The 26,835-nt window shown below is 36.6% G+C and overlaps 1 protein-coding gene across 1 annotated transcript; it reads left to right on the top strand.

Annotated features, from left to right (window-relative positions):
• Window positions 1-243: 243 nt before the first annotated feature.
• tpo (thyroid peroxidase) lies at window positions 244-17,487 on the top strand. The gene is made up of 12 exons (XM_035532910.1): window positions 244-248; window positions 1,894-2,009; window positions 2,363-2,495; window positions 7,500-7,629; window positions 8,726-8,932; window positions 10,767-11,279; window positions 13,374-13,632; window positions 15,967-16,137; window positions 16,302-16,539; window positions 16,809-17,017; window positions 17,221-17,228; window positions 17,410-17,487. Exons 1-12 carry the CDS (start codon window positions 244-246, stop codon window positions 17,485-17,487), a joined length of 2,067 nt encoding a protein of 688 aa, XP_035388803.1.
• Window positions 17,488-26,835: the final 9,348 nt, after the last annotated feature.

The raw sequence follows: 26,835 nt of genomic DNA, 5'->3' as shown, positions 1-26,835 counted from the left end.
GTCTACAGAAAGCTCTTGAACTTGTCAACATCTCCGTTCAAGTGTTCACTATGAAAAAAATGAAAAAGAATGTTTATGGATGGACAACTCTGCAAATAAATCAATAAAAGTTTTCATAATACTACAATACTTCTCTGACAAGGTTCTGTGGACAGGTGAGAGAAAATTCTTGAACTCTTTGGTAGAAAAAAAAGTAATACTGTGTTTGGAGGAAAGAATGCACTGCGAAATCTCAACCGAACAATGGAGTATGTATGTGAAGGGAGCATAGGACCTGGACAGCATGGTGTCATCAAGGCAACCATGTAATCAAACATTTATCAAGAAAGAATACTGGAGAAGGTCAGGGTAGCTGCTGGCACCTCAAGCTTCATAAAGGTTGGATAATACAGCTACATAATAACCAGAAACATATCAGTACGTCAACAGCAGAATGGCGTAAACAGAAGATTCATGGATGGAAAGGCCAAAAAAGATACTGCACCACACTCAAGGAATCCCAGAAATATCAATGAACTAAGGCAGTTTTGTAAAGTGAATGGTCCATATTTCCTCTTAACCATTGTAGAAGCAATTACAGGAAGCATGTGACAGACATTATTGCAGCTTCTCTAAGTTCAACAGGTTGTATCAGTTACTAAATATAAGAATTCAGAAACATTTGTCAGCTCAGTATTGACAAGCCGTTATATAAATTTATGTTATAAATTTAAACAGATTGTGTTTGTCTGTTACTTGAAAATCACACTACATTTTTACATTAATGCAGAAATCCACATAATTCCGAAGAGTTAATAAACATTTTCTTGGAACTGTATTTGTTGGCAAGAAATGCAGTTGTTACACAAGCATGAAGCTGGATGTAGTAGCAGATGAAGCTGGATGTAATAGCAGATTTATTTGTATGGCAGGATATCATAGGTAGACTAGCAGAGTAGAAACAGGCAAAAGAGAGTTGAAACATGAGTAGGCTAAAAGAAACAATCTAAAGCTTAGAACTTACATAAAGAGGACAACAGAGAACAAACAACAAGGGAGAAACTAAATAAAAGGAGAGAAAAACAAGGAACAGGTGAAACTTATTAGGGTGGGGCTGGTAATTAGTAGGATGAGCACGGAGTGGAAAATCATGGTAACAGCTCAATAACTGGCTTAGACATCAAGGCTTGCCCAGAATCCATGCTGAAAACTTACACCTGTCTGTGCTATAATATTTCCTACATCATTCATCTGCATTATAACATTCACCATCAACTTTCTGGGTTCTCAAGATGATAGAGAGCCTTTATTTTTAAACATTTATACAAAGCCTGAAAGGATATTGATTTGTGGGTAGAACAAGCAAAGATTAAATGTGATTTATTTCAACATTAAATCAAAAGTAGTATCAATTACTTATAATAATTAATAACATTATACTATTAATAATCAATAATAATAATAATAAGTAGTAGTAGTAGTAGTAGTAGTACTAATGATGAAACCAATAACAAGAACACATTACATTAATCAAACTAATAAGTTAATACATTTAAATCATTTTATATATCATAAATCAACCTCCCATTTTTACGTTTTATTACCCATCAGGGGGGGATTTCTTAATGTGACAGTTATGTTAGTGTTATTGCAATTGTCTCATCTGCATTTTTCAGGAACAATAAGTAAGTCAGAGAGTTTGCTAATCTCCTCAGTACAAGAGAGTCTTCAGATGGTCAACAATGCATTAAATCAGACACAAAATGGGTAAACAAGTCATTAAAATATACATTTTTATGTCAAGTAATTATTATTATTTTGCTTGAGTAATAACCTCTGTAACATCACTGTTTTTGTTGTGGAGAGTAAGAACTAGATTGACTCTTGCTGCATGCAGATGCTTGTTTTCTCTAGACAGGTTACAGTAGAAACTGAGCTGATATCACAGGCCGCAGAAGTCTTTCACTTGACCTTGTCAGTTTTAAAGGACAAGGCAAGCAGGAGGCAGAAACGATCAGTTTCTGCATCTGGTAAGATACTGTTTTAATTACATTAATAGGATCAGCAGGTTATGTTGTTTATTACTGTTATGAGCAAAAATAATCACTTATTTTGACTGCACAAGATTTAAATGTTTAAAGTTAGACTCAGTGCAGATAACAGTTCTGATGTGATAGCAGCAGTATCAACAAGAGTGAAATGTCAGATTTAATATATGCAGTAAGATTTATAAAATAACATGTAAAGGTGCCCAGAAATAGAAACTATTTAAACTCAAAAGGACCATTTCTCTAAACAAATAAATAAATAAAATACATTAAATAAAATAATAATAATAATTTAAAAAATAGATTTGAATTTGCCAAACTAACTCATTTTTCAGAGTTCCTTTCCATGGAGGAAGTGAAGCTGATAGCAAACCTGTCCGGATGTCCTCCACTCGTCCATCCAGCCAGCTGTCCCAGAGGAGGCTATTCGGAGAAATACCGCACTATCTCTGGAGTGTGCAATAACAGGTAGCTAGCCCCTCACTTAATAATTTATCCATAATGTGCTGCTCTGCAGAGCACAAAGTGCATCTGCCAGGCTGTTTTCAAACCACACTAATCAGGCCTCTGCTTTCTCTAACTGGACTCTGGCATTTTGTCGAGGGAGCCGGCCAGGTTGATAAGATGACCCCTTACAGATAGGATGCGTCAGAGCTAGTGCTGCACGTGGAGGGCAAGCGCAGTCACAGTGTGTGTGGAAGGAGACAGTCAGACAAATGGCACTAGGTGAGGTGCAATTGCTGCATCAGACCTACCAAGTGCACCTAGAGAAACTCTTAACTTAACCCTGACTGTGCAAGATGTTACATAATGGCTTACAGTTATTTTAGGTGAAGTTCATTAGGGACAGCATTGCATACTGCCTTTAGAGAAAAAAACATTTGATCAGCCTTAAATTTTAGGTATAATATATACATTACTCTATAGGTGTAATAAATGTTCCACATGTAATTATTACTTGTGTATATAATTCATTATTATGTTGGCTTGACCAGGCAAACATTCTATTCTTTTTATTATAATTAGTGATTGTGCATTACATGCTAACTAGTCCCACAGTTTGAGATATAGCACAGAACCAATTCCTATGAATGTTTGGTTTGAGCAGGAAAGATGTACTTGTATACAGCTTTTTGACTGGTGTCCTGTTTCTGCATAGCAATCTTTTTTTTTTTTGGCCGGGGGGGTGGGGGTGGGGCTGGGGGGGTTGGTATATGAAATGAATGGAAGAATGTTCAGAACATTTATACACACATACACACTAACAAAGAGTACTAACTATGTTTTGTTACTGGTTATCAATCAAATGGAACTCCATGGCAAGCACTCAACCACCTAGCAACTACATTACCACCACCTGAGATACCATAGCAACCGCCTATCTAGACCATAACAGCCACATTAGTATATCAGCCAATAGTATAGCAACCAATTAGCGCCACCCTAGCAACTACCTGGGGGCCACAGAAACTGGTAAGCAACCACCTAGTAACAGCATCACAACCACCTAGCAATCATCTGGGACTGTATAGCAATCACCTATCAAGACCATTGCAACCATTTGATAACACTCTAGCAACCACCTGGGATACTATAGCAACCACAACAGCTAAATAACCCCTCAAACTCAACTCCCCCACACCAAATTTAATTTTATGTTTTAACAGTATTAACATAATATTGGATTATCAACTTTAAAATGGCCAATCAACAACTACCCCATCAGCCTCAACAATTACCCCCACAACTAAATAACCCCTCAACCATAACTACCCCAACAGCTAAATGACCCCTCAGCATCACCTACCCCATAGCCAATTACCCCTCAACGAAAATTAACCTCCACAGCCAAATGCCCCTCAACAACTACCACCACCACAGAGGGCAAGAAGAATAGGGGCAACAAGGAGCCCCGATCAAAATGACAAAAACCCTCTTCACAAGGTATTAAGGCCTTTAATAAGTATTAAGAAAACTGAGAGACCTACAGTGCTGCTAAACCTCAGAGCACAGCCTACTTTGCCTGGGGGAAAGGACAAAACAACAGCAAAACTAATCTCAGCACACCAGCACACAGCCTGAAATGCCCAAGGCAAAGAAACCATGCTATGCTAGTCATCTAGAAGACACTTTGATAATATCTCCCAATTCCAAATTCGCTGGCAATCAGTTAGGAACAACTGCCAGCATCAGGAAAATACAATGGCTCTACTACAACTAATTACTCTGCTAATCGGGGACGTTATCATCAGAGAAACGTACTCCATAAAACTTTCTGCTTCTCCTGTACAACGGTCTGTGACATCCTGCAGGAATCCCATATGCATTACTGAACTACCCCTTTGAGAATTATTGTACAAGTTGGTATACTAGGTGACATCAAACAACAATTGGGAATATTAAAGGACTTTAGTTACCTCTTTAATCCACTCAAACTTATTCCTGCTCAGGCAGTTTTCTCAGGACTGATTCCAACTTTCAGACAGAGAACTGAGAACTTTTTAGTCAGCTACTTATCTTGAACAGATGGCTCTCCTCTGCCAGTGCGTACCACAAAGTGAATTCCATAGACAATTTTAAAATATTTTGGGAATGTGGTGAACTTTTTAAACTTGAGCTGAGGTACACCTCAATCACCTTGGATCTTGGCTGCTACACTCCACTTCATCAATCATGCACTGTGGACCAGCATTAACAACAGACCAAGAAGCCCATAATACTGTGTTACACCATCCCATTAGGAGCGAAAAGTCTGACATGTCAGAAAGCATGCTACAACAGCGTCTACTATGGTACTTGGTTCAGTAGCATGTTCGTAAAATCCACAAGAGCATTAATTACATTACAGTTGATTATGATAAAGCCTAGCTGTCACATTTCCCCTCACACTGGTGTCGCGGTTCCCATGGTAACTGTTTGTTTACTTCCTGGTTTTGTTTCCTCATGCTTCCTTGTTTGGTTGTTAAATGCTGCTGTTCTTAATGTTAGATCATTAGCTGACAAAGCCTTTACAATAGGGCAAATGATTGAAGACTATGAGTTGAATATTATCTTTCTGACTGAAACCTGGCTCAGCAGTGATAATGTCACTAATTTAATCGACCCCACCTCCAATATTGTTCAGTCAGTGTTCCAATGGCTAATAAAAGAGGTGGGGGAGTAGCATGATTTTTTTAAGCAAGATATGTCTTACACATCAATGTTTTGGGGAATACAGCACTTTTGAATATCTTTCTATTGAGGCTAGGAGCAAATAGTCAATTCTAATGAATGTCCTATACCACCCTCCTAGACAACACCTAGGTTTCCTTGATGGATATGGTGATCTGTTAATAAATAATGACTGACCATATAATAAATCACTGGTGATCCATCTGCACAAGCCCAAAAATCCTACTATTTTTGATTTCACCTCGCTGTTAAATAAACACCAGTATCGCTATACTTTAGACTTATATCACTTGGAGTAGAGACCAAGGTGTCAAACATACATGATGTAGGACTTTTATACCATTACTGTATTTTCTTTACATTCTCTTTGCTTGCCAATTTTAAAACTACTCTATCCTCTCATAGGAATCCATTGATTTTTCACAGTTTACAGGGTATAGCCATCAAACTTGGTGAAATGACTCAACAGCTGACCAAGCACCAAACTGAATTTTACACTAACTGCACTGATCAATCTACCCCTTAAATCTTTTCAGTCATCCCTCCATCCTCCCATAGGAACCCATTGATTTTATAACTCCTTCAGCTGTAAAGATAGAGCAATTAAATTTAGTATACTGATTGAACTACTATGCCCAATCACCAAACTGCACTTCATACTGATGGCACTTGTCAATCCACCTCTTTTATTCATCTCTCCATCCTCCCATAGGAAACCATAGATTGTATAACTTCCTTCCTTTTCAAGCTATAGCCATAAAACTTGGTAAAAAGATTCAACAGCTGACTGCAAACACCAAACTGCATTTCATACTGATCACTTGTTTATCCATCCTTTCTATATATTCATTCATCCTGTCATCTTCTTATAGAAACTCATTGATTTAATAATTTTCGTAATTGTTACGTTATAGCCATCAAATTTTGAAAACAATGTTGTCAGTCATTGAAATAATGTTGTCAGACTAACATTATATTAACATTTTCACAAAATGTTACAAGAACATTCTCACACTAACATTAAAATAATGTTCTTTGCCTGACATTAAAAACATTTTTATGTTTATGTTTTATGTTTAATGTGTTGCAATAACAATAAATAATGTTCTTGGACTAATGTTATACTAATGTTCTTGAACTAATTTTAAAATAGCATTTTCACAATAACATTAAAATAATGTTTTTAGGCTTATGTTAAAACAATGTTCTTGGGCTAACATTACGCTAATATGTTTGCAATAACATTCTCAGACTAATGTTATACTAACATTCTTGGACTAACATTATAGCCTACTAATATTTTCACAATAACATTAAAATAACATTCTGGGACTAACGATAAAATGTTCTTTGACTGACCTTATATTAACGTTTTCACAGTAATGTTAACGTAAAATTAATGTTGAGGGTTTATTTAGATGTTGGACTAATTTTGGATTAGGAATAATGGGCTGTGGGGTAGTTCAGGCTGAAGGGCTATTTAGCAGTTTTAGTATTTAGCTATAGGTGTAGCTGTTGAGGGCAATTTAGCTAATGGGGTAGTTGTGGTTGATGGGCTTTTGAGTAATTAAGGCTAAGGGATTATTTAGTTAGGATAGTTGTGGTTAAGGAGTTATTTAGCTTTATGGTCAACTACCCCACAGTAAATTACCCCCAAGATAAATTCTCAGAGCCAAATAGACCTCAGTCCCAATAACTAAATAGCCCCCCAGCCCTACATACCCCAGTCAACTACCCTTTAACACACATTTAACCCCACAGCCAAATAAGGATTTCAATAATATTTCAGGATTACATTTTAAGTTTAAAAACCATTGTAACAATTTCACAGTTTTTATTGGGTTATCAAGGTTAAAATAGCCAATCAGCATTTTATTCATTTTTATATGCTTTGTGAAGCTAGCAAAGTTCATTCACAAACTTTGCCTTACTAGTTTATTACTACAATTATTACAATTGCTATACTTTATAATGAGATTGCTCTCAAAAGAGGGTTAGAGCTACAGATTAATTACTGCTTTACATCAAGACCTTAATTGTACATTTTTGTAAAAACAGTCCTCTCTATATGTAATTATTGAAAAATCTTTAACTTTTACTTCTAATTGTGTCTATGCTATACCACTCTGCGCATATCTACAATTATTTTGTGAACTAGATAAGCTTGTGAAGAGTGATAAGCTCACTGAAAACATGTATCTTCTCACTTCAGATTTTGTAGTTACACTTTCTTGATAGTCCTCAAAACATACAATGCTCCATGAAACATTTCAGCTACAACATATACACTTTCTTATTCAGAAATAGCCCTCTGTGGGGAGCAGCCAACAGCGCTTTGTCCAGATGGCTCCCAGCAGAATATGAGGACGGAGAAAGCCAACCAAAGGGCTGGAACACTGGACAATACTATAGTGGATTCCAACTTCCCCCAGTAAGATACAGAGGGTACCTTTATTTAATACAACAGTTACAAGAAACTGATAGCTATTACATTAAGAATAAAACAAATATTATATATCAGAATGTAAGTCAATATGCAGTAGAGTAATATTCTGCTACTGAGAGCTAAAAACTTGATTTTAGAGCATTTTGTCAGCCCTCGGGAGAACAGTTTGGCCGTAGACTGCTTCACTAAGCTCCTCTGAGATTGTTACGAGCAGCAGTCTTTGTTTCCAGCAGTATCTTTTTTGTAAAGTGCAAGTGCATAGAGAAACAAATCAAGTGAGCTAATATAAGGTGTTCTTAAGAGATGGAAAAAATTCATAACATTTGTGAGTTTGAACAAAATCTGTGTTGTCATGTAAAATGTAAAAAAGAAAATGGCACAAACAGAATATTCAGATATACACAGATTTGTGTTAGTTTTGGACACAATAAAAACAACTCTGTCATGTGCAAGTCTGGAAGAGTTGACTAAGTGAGCAAGGTACTGCACACAGTTGGAATTATCCACAGTGGGAATTCATCATTCTGGCTAATACTCACTATGGATAATTTGAGCTGCCACATGCTGCCCTTTTCCTGCCATGCTCTGTTCTCCGGCTCCATGCACATGTTTGAGATATGCAGACCTTTAGTTTCTCGCTACACACACACAGAACATCACCATCACGCTTGCTCTCCTGACTGAATAGTAGTTTTTTAATGAGGATGAACTGAAACATTTCATTGTGATAAATGCAAGGACAAACATGCTGCTTCCTATGGCTCACAATCTGTAGTGACAGCACAAGGGCGCCTTCATAAACGCTTTGATCACATTGTACATTTACAGGAAAAGTGTTTTTCAAATAAAAGTTTAACCAGAAAAAGAAGACTAAAAGGGGAATACATTCAACTTCGTAACTTGCACAGCAGTTAACAAATTTGGGATTTTGCCTTAATGCTGTTAACTACGGTAGACCTTCTGATTACAGCGGCTTCTTTAGATGCATGCAGACACAGGAATGAATCTAGTGAAATAAAGTCTGAAGACATTAATCACATTATTCTCTACTTTGAACATCATGCCAATCCTATATTTTAAGGTTCAGAAAGTCAGCAAGGAAATTATGCAAAGCTCCAGCCAGTACCGCATGGAAGATGAAGCATATTCCCAGTTGCTGGTGGACTGGGGTCAGTACATAGACCATGACATCTCCTTCACTCCTCAGAGCAGCAGTAAAGCTACGTTTCTGGAGGGAACCGACTGCCTCAATGTGTGTGAAAATTCCAGTCCTTGCTTCCCCATTCAGGTAAAAGTCTCCCACAGGCCACACACAGATGCCAGCAATTATTTTGAAAAAGTTGCTTGACTAAGATATTTTCAGAGTTGAGTGATTTACCTTTGTTGTTAATATTTTAAATTAAATGACCTTTTCCTGTTTGCCAAATCCAATAACTCTGCTACTATAAAGAAATATGCCAATGTGTTAATTAGCATTTAGCTACAAACTTTAAGAAAGTAATTTTTTTTTTCTCTATGATATTGTTAGCCTCCTAATGTCATATGTGTGAGTATATTTGCCCCCAATTCAGGGATTTTAAATGTTTGTTTTGGTGTTGGGTTTGTTGGGGCTCTATCAGAGCCTGCAGCAGGAGCCTGAAATTAATAAGCATATATCTCATATATCTCTCATTGTTTCTTTATCTTGGTCAAAACCACAAACACTAGTGAAAGTAGTAAGTCTCTGGGGTGTCCCTTTCTGGCTAGTGTGAAATGTAAGACAGCTTCAGGGCAGCAGCTGTTTATAAAAATATGAAGGCTATTACTGAGCTGGGTTGTTTCATAACTAATTTCACCTTCCCCAACCCAGAGAGAACCAGGCAAGAACCATGGACGTATAAAGGAGTGCTTTTTTATATGGAATCATTCTGAGCACCCGCCTCTACTAGCATTTAAATATCAATACTGGGAGATCTGAGAGGAAACATAATAAAGTGGTGATATGAGTAGCACATATGAAAGCACACAGTAGTATGTAAAAGTGTCTTTCTGCTCAGAGCTGACAAGCCAATGGCAAACAGAATTTGAAGATCATTTCTGCAGACTTAATACAGCATATAATTTATGGCACATCCCAAAGAAGATGGAATAAATATTAAAAAGTGGAACAAAAAGTGGAACAAATATTTGCCTAGATTAAAGAATATCTAAAGCTAGATTATATGAAATGCAAATGAAACATACTGTACACAGCCACAGATGTATTTTTGTGAGCATGCTGTAGAGATCAAAACCCACTGCATCTTCAGTATTCCAGCCTGCAGCACTAAGAACTGCCCCAAGCACCAGAGCTATTTTAAGAACATGCAAGCTCTGTTCAAGAGAACAACTTCACAACAAACAAAATATATACCACTTGCTAAGAATGTGACCTGCCAGTAATATGGGCCTGAGAGTTCCCACCTTGTCAGAAACTGTGAACCTTTAGCCTGCAGCGATGCTAACCCCATGAGTTTCAACTTGAGCCTCATTTGCAGAATCCTCAGAAACCAGATGAGATTTGGCATTTTAGAAGGGTAAAAAGAAGGCTTTCTAAAAATCAAGATTAAGGTGGTGAGGCAATGATAAACTGTCAGCTTGATGCGATGTGCAGGAACACTACTGTGCTGTTCATTAGAACATAGAGCTGAGTCCAAAAATCTGAGCCTTCTACCATGACGAATTTAATGCTAGGGTAGTTTATCAGCACTCAGGAGAACAATCTGGTATCAAACTGCTTCACTAAGCTCCTCTCACATTTGGAAAGTTTCTGTTTGTTGGTTCAGAGGTACATCAATTTAAATTGATCTCATGCTATAAGAGTAGTATAGAATATGATGTAAAGAGCATTATATAATACATGGTTTACCATGCTAGCATGTGTCTAATGAGTAAAATTATAAGAATTGTTGCATAAAAAAGTATAAAAAGCAGGCTGGTAAAGGTTAGGAGAGCAAACACAAATTAAGACATTTGTCTTTGAATGCATTATAACCCAATGTCCTCTCTCTCTCTCTCTCTCTCTCTCTCTCTCTCTCTCTCTCTCTCTCTCTCTCTCTCTCTCTCTCTCTGTCCTTCTCTCCCTGTGTTTGTGTGTCTCACAGATATCACTAAATGATAAACTGTTTGGAAATAAGAGCTGTCTCCCATTTTTCCGCTCCTTGCCAGCCTGCCTCAATGGTCTTGCACACACTCTGCAGTCACAACAGATGCTTCAGAGACAGCAGATGAATTCAATCACCTCCTACCTAGATGCGTCCACTGTCTATGGACACTCTGCACTCTTGCAAAACACTCTCAGGGACCTCTCAAGCTCTGAGGGCCTACTAGCAGTTAACAGTAAATACACAGACCATGGTGGTCATCCATACTTGCCTTTTGTAAGGAACACACCATCTGCATGCTTTCAGGAGCCTGGTACTGGGCCTAGGCAAAGGGTGGAGTGTTTTGTGGCTGGAGATAGCAGGGTAAATGAGGTTCTGCCCCTGACTGCTCTACACACACTGTGGATGAGGGAGCACAATCGCATCGCCAGACACCTGAAGCAGCTGAACAGGCACTGGAGCCCAGAGACAACCTACCAGGAGACACGCAAGATTGTTGGAGCTTTGCACCAGGTACAAGCTATTTTAACCCGTGTTAAATAGTCAAGACAACTAGAGAGATCAGAGAGAGTCTCTCATTTCTGTATCATGCCACTCACATCATGCGGTGGGAGAGATATCCTATTTGTACAACATATCTGGGAAAATCTGACATTCCTGGGCTAATTGAAATCACCACAAAACTTGATGTTTATTATTATAAAGAATATAAGATGTTTATATAAATATATATATATATATATATATATATATATATATATATATATATATATATATATATATATATATATATATATAATTTTTTTTTTTACATTAACCAAGTAAGGACTTTCTCCTAAAGAGAAAGTGCCATGGGGTGTAATTAAATTAAAGTTCTCATTGCTGAAGGATGAACAATGACTGTAAGGGAATTTCAAGCTAATTTATGTAAAATATATTCCATGAATTACTTATGCTTCACAAACTTGACCTCCAGTGTTTGATTGCTAATGATGCAGTTGTGCATATCTGTTTCGTATTCTTCTAAATAGTGAAATGCACATGCCGCAGAAGAAAGGTAAATAAAATGTAAACAGGATATGGCACAAATTATGTAACACCTACAAATGGATCCAAATCTTCTGAACATCTGCAAACATCTTAGCAGTTGATTTTAATCTTTAAAACATTGTACATATTTATCATTGCAACAGTGAATGTAAAATGTCCTGATGAGATGAATTATATGCCACAGAGCAGTCCTCCCACAAACTGTGCATCAGTGTATGCATTCCCATATGGTGCAACACTTTCCTCTTGTCTGAAGTGTCCAATTAAGAATTTCCATCTTTAAAAACATATCATGCTTTGAAGCAAAAACTCATTTATTCAAAGCATTTTACCAAAGCACCTACAAGGATGTAGAATAAGGATGTAGAAGATTTTGTTAGACACCTGGCTAGCCTAGGGATAGTGTAGGAGGGAAGGTTAGTGGAGTTTTTTGTTCTACATCTTCAAACACACCTAAGGATAGCGAGATAGATGAGCACTTCAAGCCATCCTGACAGTAAAATATAATAGTTATATGTTGTCACAGTGCTGATTGATTTATATTATCAACTGTATTATTATTATTAACTGTATGTTATTAACTGTGGTATTAATTATAGCTGGAAAACTAATTACTGTACAATTAGTTTAATAATGCAAACTAATTACCTTAAATTTACCTAAATCATTTGCTTGATGGATATAGGAGCAATTTCCCGTGTGGCTGTGTTGTTCCATTTGGGCTAATGTTCAGGAGTGCAAAGTTGATTTACTACACTGGGCAGAGGCAAAATGTAGAGATTAAAGGCCCCGTTCCACAAAGCTAAAACATGTCCTCTCTGTGCACCAAGCAGTTTCTGCTGGATCAAAGAAACATTTCATCACTCACAAAAGGACCTGTAAGGTTGAATATAACCCAGGCCCCTTAAATTAAAGTGGCAGAGAAAGTGACTCTGAAGTGTTACAAGAGAGAAGTAGATGGAATACATCAGGCAGAATGCAGTGTTTTAACAATGTCCCAGAGGGTCTGACTTCACAAAACCAATAAAAACGTTTCCACTCTCTGGTTGTGCGGCAGTTACGTTACAGCTTCATGGACAGTGAGTTTTGATATACACATCCCTGCTCTCTGCTACTAAGTAGACAGAAAACTTGAGTCAGACAGAGATGTGCCAGGGAGAATGAGTCTACTGAAACTCCAAACATCTGCAGCCAGCAGAAGTTCTGAGGCATATCACAGAGGAAAGAACCATAAAATCTTATCTGCCAATTCTGTCCCAGAATTGCCACCTTGGACATATTTAGCTGAGAATATGTACAGTATCCTTGTTAGCAAAGCCTTATGTTTTAGTGAGTGAAGCTCTCTTTGAGTTAATGAAATGTATTACTGCAATGTCTGGCATTTCAGGCTATCATTTGACATATCTTCTATATTTTAAGTCAAGGGCAGCTTGGATCTTATCTATGTGTAATGGCACTTTAGGGATTTTTTTTTCTCCAGATATTTTTAATATACCTCAGATGTGATATATTATCAAAGGTTGTGCAAGCATAAGGATACATTTGTCCTCATTACAGATCATAACCATGAGGGACTATATTCCAAAACTCCTTGGAGAAGAAGCATTCAATCGCATCATTGGGCCATATGAGGGATATGATGAGTCTGTAGATCCATCAGTCTCCAATGTGTTTGCCACAGCAGCCTTCCGCTTTGGCCATGCCACCGTTTCAGAACAAATGAGAAGACTGAATGAGAGCTACCAGGAGCACGAGCACTTTTCCTCATTACATTTGCATCAGACTTTCTTCAGTCCATGGAGGATCATCAGAGAAGGTACAGATGTCTCACTTGACCTTGCTTTGGAAGGCAGATCTTTCAGTATATGATTTTCAGAAATATCGTAGAGCAAAAATATGAAATATGCCAATTTTAAACTGAGATTGCTTATTTGCATCAGAGTCCCACAGGTCCTAGCAGATTCATTAGAGAAGGCACTGTATGATTTTATTTTTTCCTCTTGCACATTTCTCAAAAATTAATTATTAAAAGTGCTCATATTCCTAAATGAAAGGTCTGATATACATTTCCACACTTGCCATGGCCACTGTATTAGAGACACCCATCTAGTAGCAGGGTACATCTCCTTTGGCCTTCAGAACCACAGGAATTATTTATGGCATACACCTCCTCTAGGTGTTGAAATCAGTCTGCAGGAATCTTGGCCCATAGCTTTTTGCAGTTGCAACAAATTAGATGGAGGTACTTATATGCTCTGACTGTGACGGCCATGGAAGCAAGGAAAACTTGCTGTCATGTTCCTGGAACCAAAATATGAGTATACAACCCCTGTGGCTTGGTCCACTGTCCTGAAGGGATGAGCTTGGTCAGCCTCAATGTTTTGGTAAGCCCGACTGTCCAAATTGCGATCTACAGGTATCCGTGGATCTAGGGTTTTCCAAGAAAACATCCCAAATACCATTACTCCACCATCCTGCACTGTTAACACCTGACAGGAGTGGCTTATCAATTCATGTTGCTTGATCCAAATACTAACCCTTCCATGGTGCAAAAGCAATTTGGATTCCTCTGAACAGGCAATATTTTTCCACTGCTCACTGATCTAATTTTTGCCCACTTTTGCCCACTGGAGTCTAACCTTTCTTTTTTCCTTAGACAACAATGGCACTCGAACTGGTTGTCTGTTGTTACAACCCATCCATGCTAAGGAATGATGAGTTGTACATTCATACCAGCATTGTATTCCACTGCAATTTGCTTGACTACAAAACCCTACAAAGTCAGTTTTTTAAATACTGGTCCCAGCTTGTCTAGCACTGATTACCATTTCCATAAAGGGAAGCTCCAATCATGAAGGGGCAGGTGTCGCTAATAAAGTGGCCATTTAGTATATAAAATAAATGAACTTTTTATTTTTTGTTTAGTTTGTTGTGATATTAATCTCTGGTTCTCCTTTTTACAGCAAAATAACAACCAGTAATTTGTGCAAATTGTAAGAAAACTGGTGTAACCTTTTTTGGAAATACCTGGATTTCTGTATTAATAATTATAAAAATGTAGCCTCATCTTCAACTAAGTGTCAACATGAGACAAACATCACAGTCTGATTTCACTAATTATGCTATTAACACACAATCGTACAATTACTAGTCTGAAGAGATTTAAACATTCATAGTTCAGGCTGAGAAAAAAACCTGTATTTTCAATTATAGAATGTCCTGTGGCTGCAAAAACCTCTGCTAGTTGTTAGGAACAATTTTAGATAATTCCTCCTAATAAAACATGCTTTATTGATTATGATTTCTACAGTTTCTTGCATAAACAGCTCTTTTCAGGTAATGCTACAGCATCTCAATTAATTTGAGGTCTCATTATTCCTGAAAATGTTTAGAGAATTACATGATATTTTTATATATAATGTTTTGATTTAATTTTGAATGTATTGTTCATTTGTATCTCTGCCAACATAATGCTGCTTTCACTAAGTTGTAAGCATGTTTGGGAGATTTCTGTAGGTCCTCTGCTGTTACCATTGGGTTGCTTTTCATATCTGTCCGTGTTTCCTTCTGGGCTCTTAGTGTGATCTATTTGGAAGAGTAACCGCAGTACAGAATTTATTATGTTTATATACAGTTTGTCTTACTGAGGATATATGTTTATATCTAATTTATATAAATGAATATAAACATATTATATGTATTTACAAGCAGATTGTCTTACTGTGGATTGATGAACACACTTTATGTATCTCTGCAATTTGTCTATGGCATGCTAATATTTCTTTTGATCAGTGCATGATTTGCATGAACATCAAGTTCTTAAGAAGCACAAACTCATAAAATTACAGCTAATAGCAGCAACAAAGATTAAAGTAACTATCAGCAGCAATTAAAAAAAAAACTATATATACGTTATATTCATCAGGTTGACATGGATCAACTTTAAAGCATTAAAGCATTTTAAAAGCATTCAAACTTTAGATGTACAGAATACATTGCTGCAAATTCCGTAGTTAAACTGTAGACTAACTGTAGCTAAACTGTATCTTAACTGCTGCTTTACTTTAACTGTATGTTATTTAATGATACATACATAAGATAATTTAAAGTTCTTAAACACTGATTGCTGGTTTGGGTTTACACTCCACAGGGGGATTAGATCCAGTACTGCGAGGTCTTCTAGGCAGCCCAGCTGTCAGGCAGAACCAACATCACTTGATGACTGAGGAACTGACAGAGAAACTTGTAGTGCTCACCATCCCAGAGGCTCTGGACCTGGCTGCCCTAAACCTGCAGAGAGGACGAGATCATGGCCTTCCAGGTCAATGCTCTTCTTATGCTACATTCAAATACAATTCAAATGCTGCAAGATATATTATATTGAGAGTAGAGCTGTACTTCAAGCAACATTTTAAGCCATCTGGGTTGTTTTTGTTTTTTTCAGTGTGTGTGCCTTTAATATCACCTCTGTCAATTGCATTTCAGGCTACAATGACTGGAGGGTGTTTTGTGGATATGACCGAGTGGAAAGCAAAGCAGATCTGAAGGGAGTGGTACATGACGGAGATCTGGTTGAAAAGATAATGGATTTATATGGGCATCCCAGCAATATTGATGTGTGGCTGGCAGGGTTGGTGGAGACCTTGCAGCCTGGTGCTAGGACAGGCCCACTGTTTGCGTGCTTGATTGGAAAACAGATGAAGATGATCAGAGAAGGTGACAGGTAAAATGCTTAAGCCATTGTAATTGTAAACAGTGAACTGTATTTTCAAGCCAGAGGCTTTGTCAAATAAAAATCTTTCCAACTGCCAAGCTTTACAAATCAATACAAATGATAAATTTCCTAACTATAGAGAAGGGTACATTTCTCTACATATTAAAATATAGAGACCTACAATTCAATTTATACTCCATAAATATACTCTCTCAATTTAACTCTATAATACATCTCGGCTATCAGACTAATGATATGCCAGTCAAAATCTGTTTCAGATTCTGGTGGGAAAGGCCAGGCGTGTTCTCGGCACTCCAGAAACAGGAGCTGCAGAAACACTCCCTGTCTCATGTCATCTGTGACAACAGCGGGGTGGTGGAGGTACCCCTTGATCCGTTCACTGTGGGAACTTACCCTAAAGACTTCCTTTTATGCAGCAGTCTACCATCATTGGACCTGAATGCGTGGAAAGATGACCCTGAAAAACGTAATTCCTGTTCCTTCACTTCAGGGTGCAGGAGTGTTGGTTCCCACAGCATGAAAATCACACTGCTTTATCAAGACTATACATACATATAAATGTAAGGAAAAAATGACATAGATAAATCAACAAAAGAGAAAAAATTCTAATTTAAAATGAGCTACTTAAATTGATCTGCTGTTCAGTTTAAAATGCTGAAACGCTTGTAGGCTCCCAGGTGAGTCAGTCCCAGATCTGACTGACTCTTTGGAGTCTTGGTTACTGTGTTTATATTGCAAGAAGGGTCTTTGCTAATCTTAGACACCGAGAGAGCCTTTTTATAAGGCTTCACAGCAACTCAGGATGGTGATGATACAATGTGTATTATGTCATGAACCATAACATATGTATATGTATAGGCTGATGATGCTAGGAGAAACTCCATTATGGGGCACCAAACTAATGCTTTAGCACATGACCTGGTAGAGTTTTTCTAAGTCTACCCATAGTATTGTTACTGAGCTCCTTGACTAGTGACTAGAGTTTCTGAGATCTGCAGTGCCCTCCCTAGAGTTAGAAATTTTCATGGGCTGGCAATCTCTTCAATTCAAGAATTCTGCCCAATGACAAATATTGATCGCTGCATCTCTGGCAAATCAATGATCATATTCACAACTGTCACACATAGATAAAGAAGTCTTTATAATGAGTAAATAAATTGATATCTATTTGCAGATTATAATTTAGAATCCAGGTCACAGTGCACAGTGCATAGATTATGCAGAATGTGAGGCAAAATCATATTAGAAGCTCATTCTGCTCTGCATTCTGTTAGTACAACTTGAAGCACTGGTCATTCTACATAGTTCCAGATATAGACGAAGAGGCAGGCTTACCTTAGACCTTAGAGGTCCTGCCATCCACTAGTCCTATCTATAGTGTTTATTCAATCTGCCTTTGCAACCTGGCCATGTAATAGGCACCACTGGACTGCCATGGGCTGAGATAACGTCCTTGGAAAAAGATAGAGAGAGGAAATGGATGTCATGGTAATGCCCTGGGCTCAGGCCACTGATATATATCTCATAGTAAGGGGTTCCCAAATGACAAAATGGTTCTTTTCCGCTTTGTGATTGCCTTTGCATTCTCTAGAGGCATACAGCAAATGGGTTCTTTTAATAAAGCACCAAGCAAATAAAGTAGACAGCCTGTGAATTACACTCAAGGGCTCCATGTCCACCAGGATCCCTAAGGTAGTTTTTTTTTTTTTTTTTTGCTCATTTAATCTTTTGGGGAAAGTCTGAAAATTAAATGCCTCTGAAGGTGGGTCGATAGGCATGTGAAGTATGGGTGGGATGGGAGGATGAGAGGTGGAAGTTGAGTTGGTGAGAGGGTAGATGTAAGATGAAGGTAGGGTTGGTTAAGGAGTAGATGGGAGATGGCAGTTGGGTTGGTGAGAGGGTAAATGGGAGGTGGAGATTGGATTAGTGAAAGTGTGGATGCGAGATATATTTTGAGTTGGTGAGAGGGTGATCAGGAGGGTGGGTGCTCTACTGTCACTGGTGAAGGTTTTTTGTTGTTGTTGTTGTTTATTTTTATATATTTTATATTGAAAAATGAAGAAAGAAAGGCAAATTCACTAATTATGGTGGTGATCCCATAACTGAGCTTCTTAAAGACATAGCTTGAAGACATAGCTTCAGTCAGAACCATGTTTAGCTGCAATTGCTTATTGCTCTCTGAAGTGAAAAAACCCTGCAAAGAAGTGCATCAAATACCTCAAAAAGAAACATACCTTAGTTGTCCATTTATTCCTAGAGATCTATTTATTATATGGTAGTATCACTTTTTCTTCTTCAACAAAAAAATGAGGGATGTATATATAGGGTTGGGTAATCAAGAGCAATACAAGTTGTTGCTTCTTTGTTTTTCTCACTAGAGTTATGCTTCAGCAAAGAAATCAAACAATGAAAAACATGTATTTTTTAAATCATTACTTTAAGTAATGCAAGGGTGTCCAAACTGTTAGTACTGATTTGTGTAATTGGTGCTTGTTGTTTATTCTCCTCTCTGCAGACATAAGTGATGGAGAGAATGCAGAAGGGCATGTATGACAGAGCTCACCCAAGTGTCCAAATGTGTCAATATCACCAGTAGATAGAGATGCATCAGCTAAGGCCTGTGCATTTTCAGATCTGCTGCAAGAGAAAGAACATATAACAAAAAGCCTATTTGTGGGTGTGTAGAAAATATCTATACCACTGTTGTGCATACATCATGAATAAGCTGTTCATGTATAATGTACTGTGCTATATAAAATATGAAAGTAAGCAGTAGGTATAGTAGAGCAGTGTCTGTCTTTATACATAATTGTTTTTGTTCTTTCACATGGTACAAAAGCACTGTTTGATGTTTGATTTTTGCTTCATGACTGCTTTTGAAAATAAGTAGGTATTCCTCTATGCACATATCTGCAGCATCTGTACAGAACATTCACTGCTTTTAGACCCAAAGGACAGAAGATGCCCAAGACTTTTTTCAAGCTTTTTCTGATCTATAATTCTAAATAAGCAGAGATGTATTCAGAGATATGTAGGTTACATTTACATTTAAACATGGAATGAAACTCTTTAAAATGCAAAAATGCAAGTTTAATAAATAGGAACAACATTTACATAATGTCCTGGTTTTGTCTTACAGATTATAATGGAATAGTTGATAGGAGACAGTATTGTTCCAGGTCTTTGGATCTCCTAAATTAAATGGAACCTTGCATTTTAGGCAGACCAATGCAATGCTGGAAACTTTGTCCAATTACAGGTTTCATAAATGCAATACCTCCAGTACCATTTGAGTGCATCCACAGTGCACTCACACCTCAATTATGGTATGAAAATATTCCGAATGTAGATAAAATTATACTCAGGCAATAAATAAAGTTTGTGGTAAAATCAGTCAATGACACTAATAGACAAAACATCAGTATTGGACAGAGCTGCAGTAATTTATATTTTTAAAAAAAATTGCATGGCAATGAATTGAAACTAAAATACAAGCCCTACAGCAAACATTTGGAAATGTTCCAATATATCAAATGTAATACCAGAGGTAATCAATACATTGTAATATCAGAGGTAATCAAAACAATTTGTCATATAATCTGTAAGACACTATCAAAGCATGCTCTCCATGTATAGCTAATATTCAGTATAAACTAGAGATCAATGATAAAAACTAAAATTCATCACACATCTCATCCAGCTTCTCATGTTTACTGTTACATATGTAGTATTGCTAAAAGGCAAACATTAATTTCTCAACAAGCACTTGTCTATTTCCTATATAAGTATTCTGCCATCTGCTGTTTAAAAGGAAAAAAGTGACAGGTTCTTGTATAGTTTAATAGTCACTGTGTATACTAGAACAGCTGTGTACATGAAATTCTATGTCTTCTGAAAGCCTCTAAATAAGAGAGTATTATAATGTATAAAACAATGCAACAATCCATCAATTATCATTATCTGCACTTTAAAAGCATGAATGTTAGTATTAGAGCACACAAAAAATCCTTTTGTTGAGGTTACTACTATATCTATACAGCTTTTACAGAATCCCATACTAAAACAAAACATGTTTAACCTTTGTAAATGTATTTATATTTTACTTTCTAATACAATAATTTTAATAGTGTTTTTATCTAGGTGTATTATAGAATGAAAAAAACAACAATAAAAGTGGCTCTTGTAAACAAATCTTCCACATCCTCATATGTATGTGTAAGCCTAGGTACTCATATAAAGTCTGAGGACTGTATGAAGTGAATTATTTTTATTAATTATTTTTATATTTTTGCAGATCAATTTTCCTTAAATGTCAAATTGATCTGCAGAGAATCCAAGAATGAGAACAATAAACAGCATAATTTAATCTAATGAAACATCTACATAGAGGGCAAGTCTATGACCAGCATAACTGCAAAAGAGTACAACATGCAATACATACAGCAGGGAACTCTTTCATTATATTGAATTACTGTAGCAAAGTTCACAAGGTTTCCAGAGAAACAGGATGTCCTCTCTCTCTCTCTCTCTCTCTCTCTCTCTCTCTCTCTCTCTCTCTCTCTCTCTCTCTATATATATATATATATATATATATATATATATATATATATATAATGGTAATAATAATAATTGCAATATCTTTATCTTGTAGCCACCATAGATAGACCTTATCTGGGATTAAATGCATGCTCTTTCATCTCTTTCAAGTCTCCTGCATGCCCATAAAAAGCACTTTATCACACTATATGTATTTCATAGTCATCCTGTCATTTTATTCTCATCTCTTTTATCACACTCTCATCACAAACTGTTGTTTCATTTTCAGGCATATTATTTCTGAGTCAAAATTACATCACTGAAAAAAGGAAAGGTTAAATGCTTCAGTAAGCCATTGCTGAAGTGATAATTGCACCCTTGCCTGCTACCTTCACCATCGAACAGGGCAGAATACATATCTCCAAGTTTGCGTGAGTAAAAATGTCAAACCATAATCACCAGGCAAGGAGAATAATGATGTGCTTTGAACCTAACTGAAGCTTCTCATAGTGAGTGGCATGCATTCTGCAATTTTACTGCCCCTCTGAGTTTATTTTACTGACAAATGTGTACTGTTCATATTTTTCCACTGCCAGACACATCTCTGATTCCCATCTCCAGGTCAGCAAGCCAGAGAAAGATAGAGAGATATTGGAAAGACAGACAGGGAGAGAGAGAGAGAGAGAGAGAGAGAGAGAGAGAGAGAGAGAGAGAGAGAGAGAGAGAGAGAGAGAGAGAGAGAGAGAGAGAGAAGAGAAGCAGAAAGAGAGACAGACAGACAGACAGACAGAGAGTGAGAGAAAGATGAACAGCAGAAGAGAATAACACTATTCACCATGTTGAGTGACTACATAATCTCTCTTCATGCAGCAGTAAGTGAATCACTCAGACCTCAGGCTCTGTGTCTCCCTCCTTAACACAAGTTCTCTGTGACATTTCACACAGAGTTTATTTTCCTGATCTATTTTATTATTCACCAGGCATATGAGATATTCTCAGCAGTCACTATGAAGGGGTTATGGTGGGATTAACTTTAGGCTTTACTTAACATGTGCCTATTTAGCTGGGTTGCAAAGATGGATATTCCAGGAAGCTTTGTCAATACAAATAATTAAAAACTTGTAATCAGAGGTAAAGAAAATGTTAATATTAACTGAAATATTGCAGTTCATTTTCTATATAATAATAAAAAGGAGCCAATGCAGTGGACAGAATTATTCTGGAATTATTCATTTTTTGATAAGATAAACATGATAACTGGAATCGCAACTGTAGCTCTTTTTAGGCTTAGACAAGTAAAAATAATTTTCAGTAATAAAGTGTAAGTACACAAGCAGTGCTAGAATAATTACTTTCAAAAAGTTTTATATTAGCATATATATTAGCCTGACATTTTATCACAACTTATTTGGTTCCATAATGTTACATTACCTGTTACAATTTTGCATTACTTCCAAAAGCACCTAATTATAGCTAAAGTCATTACAAATAGAGAAACATATACTACCCTAACCTGTATAAGGTAAGACATTTATGTTCAGCACTAAATGTGTCCATGCATATTTTAATTTCAGATTTGAATAAAATGACTTTAAAATGCCACACTCCATTGGAAAATTAATAATAATGAAAACTAAGTAAAAGTAAATAACCAAGATGTAGAGTTTATAATCAAATGCTGATCTGGCCTGAGAAAAAAAAAAGCTTCAAAAGTAAAAGTGTTTCCAGCTGTGAACTGATTTTGAGAGCTTAGCTGTATAAATAGATCGTGGGTAAGCTGGAGGTTTATGAGCATGGGGCTGTTTGATGTTTAGCCTATATTAGACTGGGTTTTTTTTTTTTAGTATAGGGTGCTCATTCATTTGTGACTCTTGTGTTGTGACCCTTTAAGTATTTCTGAGTTATTTTTTAGTGGTGGTTTGCTGGGTAAGGCTTTAATGGTCTTCGTGAGTACTGTTGAATGTTAGTTTGATAGAGGAAGTTCTTGAGAATGGAGGCAGGGTTTTGATGGGTCTGCAAAAATTTTTTGGCTAACAGTCTACAAGATTTTAGCTTCAATCAGTAACCCTTAATTGACCTACAGATGAAACGGTCAAAGGGAGGTACTTTATAGATGAGCAATGAACACCACTGGACAAAACAGTAAGAATTTTGGAGTGAGTTCCATTTGGGAGTTGAGGTTTCAACATGATCACTTTCAACAAATCAGCTTTAGGATGCAGATCCAAATCAAGCACAAGAGAAAGTCATTGGTCTCTGTTTTAAAAAGTACATTACAGTATTACAGTAGGATCTAGGGCTGGGGATCAGCATAAAACATAACCCAGGAGGGAGGTACACACTGTCTGGGCCACATATGAGACCAAGACATGGCACATCAACACAAATGCTCTGCACCTGTGTGAAACTCACTACAAATCCATGATTACTATGGGAGACTTGGCAAGCATGACACAATTCATAATCCATAACAAAGAGGGACTGATGGACTAAAATGTGACTGCTTACATTCCAGGGAGAAAACTTTCAATCTCTGCAAGAGTCAGCAAGCATTTAGAGGGCTGGCCATTCAGTAGTTGTACACTGTAGCTGTACATGCTCCTATAACCTTACTGCTAAATATAAAGAAACAGCAATGGCAAGAAACAAAATTCTAAGACTTTAAATCCTAAAAGTCCAGTCAACACAGAATTATACACAACAAATAGCAGGCTGTATTTAGGCTGCTATTACAGATATCTTGTAAAGCACATGTATATTCAAAGTCTCTTTTCCTTAGAAAGGGTGGAATAAGATGTTCAAAGGACACATGCAGAAACCTTGTATAGCTGGAAAAGAGTAGCTATATGGGGTCAGGCTTATGCCTGGCATGTGCCTTAATCATATGAGCCCTTGCAATGAAAAACCATACATATCTATATACTGTTCTTCTGCATTTTACAAAATAAAAACATTAATATAAAGCATTATTGGGAGTTTTATTTTTAAATGTCGACATGAATTAAGGTAAATACAAATAAAGCATATTAAGCATTTTAATATCATTTTAATATAAAGGTTGTAGAAAATCAAAAATTAAAATGACTAAATAAACAAGGGCTCAAATAACATTAGTCAACTTGGAAATAGTGCTACAGGTTACAGAAACCGGGAGGAACCAGGCTTTTACAGTGGGGAAGTGGGATTTAACACAATATATGACAAAGATTTATTCAGTCTCTTTACAAGCATTTTTGCAACAATGTTCTCAAGGCCTTGTACTTTTCCATTAAGATATTGTTATAGTCATGACAAATCAGTAACTACTGGAATTTACTTTGGGCATGGACCTTCTATGCATGCATCTTTGTATACAGATTAGCAAATAGCCTTCCATCTAATGGAAATGAAAAACTACCTCACCTTTATTCTTATTCATACACATTGTACCAACAGACTAATTTGTAATATTGGCTTTGTCCTCAGTAGAAGGACATCAGTCTAGGTAAAAGGTTAATCAGCTTTGTTGATAAACAATGAAAGGAGATGCATGATGAGTCAAAATGAGTTAACTAATATAAATAACTGGAAAATGATTAAAAATTCTAAACTTCACCACTGTCAACAGAGTATCAATATGCAGTATTCTGCCACTGAGCTAAGTGTGCTTAGAGAAGAATACAGCTGCCTTTGTTTGTTTATGTGTCATAGAAGACATACAGAATAATGATAATTTTTTATTAATATAGTCCCTTTCTTACACGCAATGTCACTTTATATAATCCATAAAAACCACAAATAAGAGTCAACAAATCAAAAACAACGTAGGGCCATAGAGAAATATAATTTGGATTAAATTGAAAGGAATAAAAAGCACTGAGAAAATAAATAGATTTTTAAAAGTTTGAGTTTTAAAAACAGAAATAGAGGTAAAATCATTGACATTTTGAGGCATCGAGTTCCAGAGTTTGGGATTTATTATCCTGAAAGCTCTACCACTGACAAAACAATCTAAACCAGCACTGTAAGTAGATGCACATGGCAAGACATTGCTGGCAAGATTTTAGTGTGAGTAAATACTCCAGCCGCTGAATTTTGAACATACAGTAAATTAGTAAGGATCTAAACTGGGAGATCAGGAAAAAAGGGCATTACAATAATTTACATGGGAGCAGATAAAGGCATTATCCAGAATTTCAGTATAATTGCTACTGAGCATGGGGTAGAGTCTAGAAATGGTGGTGGTAAAAAGCAATCTTATTAAATGAGCTAATATAGCTTTCAAATGAAAGGAATCACAAGTGACTCCGAGATTATAAACCGTTTGTGAGGGTTTACCTGTAATCAATCAATGTCAAAGATTATATCAGAGTAGATGCTAACAAGAGCTTTATGGGTAATTATTAGAACATCAGTCTTGTCAGTGATAAGCATGAGAGCATTTGAGATAATCCAACTCTTAATATCACAGATACATGCCATTAGAGAGGTTGGAGGCAATGGAGTAGATGGTCTGAAATTTATATAAATCTGTGTATTATATACAGCATAACAATATAAACCCAAGAGGCAGCATGTAAAATATTAAGAGGAGAGGACTAAGAACAGAACCCTGAGGAACACCATGAGTAAAAATTAGCAGTGGGGGATTGTTATTGTTTAGTAGTGATAAACTGCTGTATTTCAGTGAGATAGGAATTAAACCAGTAATGAGCAATACCAGAACTGCCTTTAGCAGAGAGACAGGCAATACGTATGTCATGAAAAACTGTATCAAAAGCAGAGCTAAGATTTAGGAGAAGATGAACACTAATTGCTTCAGAATCTGAATCAAATAGAATGTTGTCTACAATGATAAGGAGGGCTATCTCTGTGCTGTGGCATGAACAGAAACAAGACTGGAACTGTTCAGATTATTTTATGTTAAATGAGACCGTAATGGAGACACAACAACTTTTACCAGTAACTGAGCAGTAAAAAGAAGATTATAAATTGGTCAGTAATTATTGAGTCTAAACTCAGGACTGGAAGCAGCAATTTTATAGTCCTGACAGAACACCAAGGACACACTGCATATATGTTAAAACATAATGATGAGAAATGGATCCATTCCCCTGCTTCACTCCTGGGCCCATAAATCTTTTTAACCAATTTCCCTTCTAATTACTATTAATATGATTGTTAGGATGGCCATGCATTAAAAGTAGCCATGAGGAACAGAACAAGCAGACATTCAAAACAACAGGGATGATGAAATTCCAGGAAATCAGATGATTTGAATGAAGCAACAGGCTTGTGAACTGAAGACTGATTAGATAAACATTGCATTGTCAGCTTAAAATGGAAGAAAGGAATTCACATTTCACATTTTAATGCTTTCACCTTTTAATTTTTAATGAGTGAGTTAAGGTTTAAAGTTTGGTAGCTAAGGAAAATTATTGATCAATAGTAATGACACGTAGAAATATTATTTCGTTTCAGGGCTAAGAACAACAGCTTCCTATTTTTTTTTAAACCTGCATTAGTAAAATGACAATTATTTATCTGCTTTTCATTTACGCAATAACAAAAAAGTCAACACTTCCAAACAATTTAACCTATTCTAATTGTTTCATCAAAGTGTCTGTTCATCCTGAAGTTGAAGGTAAAATTTGCTATTCAGTGTATTCATTTCTTATAAGCCTCATGTTTTGAATTGTGGATCTTTCTGAAGTGTGCATTAAAATAGTGCAATGCAACGTCAGTTCCCAAGCAGGAAAATTGTATAGC

Source organism: Electrophorus electricus, chromosome 13 (genome assembly GCF_013358815.1).
Source record: "Electrophorus electricus isolate fEleEle1 chromosome 13, fEleEle1.pri, whole genome shotgun sequence".
Classification (NCBI taxonomy): Eukaryota; Metazoa; Chordata; class Actinopteri; order Gymnotiformes; family Gymnotidae; genus Electrophorus; species Electrophorus electricus.
Note: the sequence above shows the minus strand (reverse complement) of the source record. Positions and strands in the feature narration are given on the sequence as shown.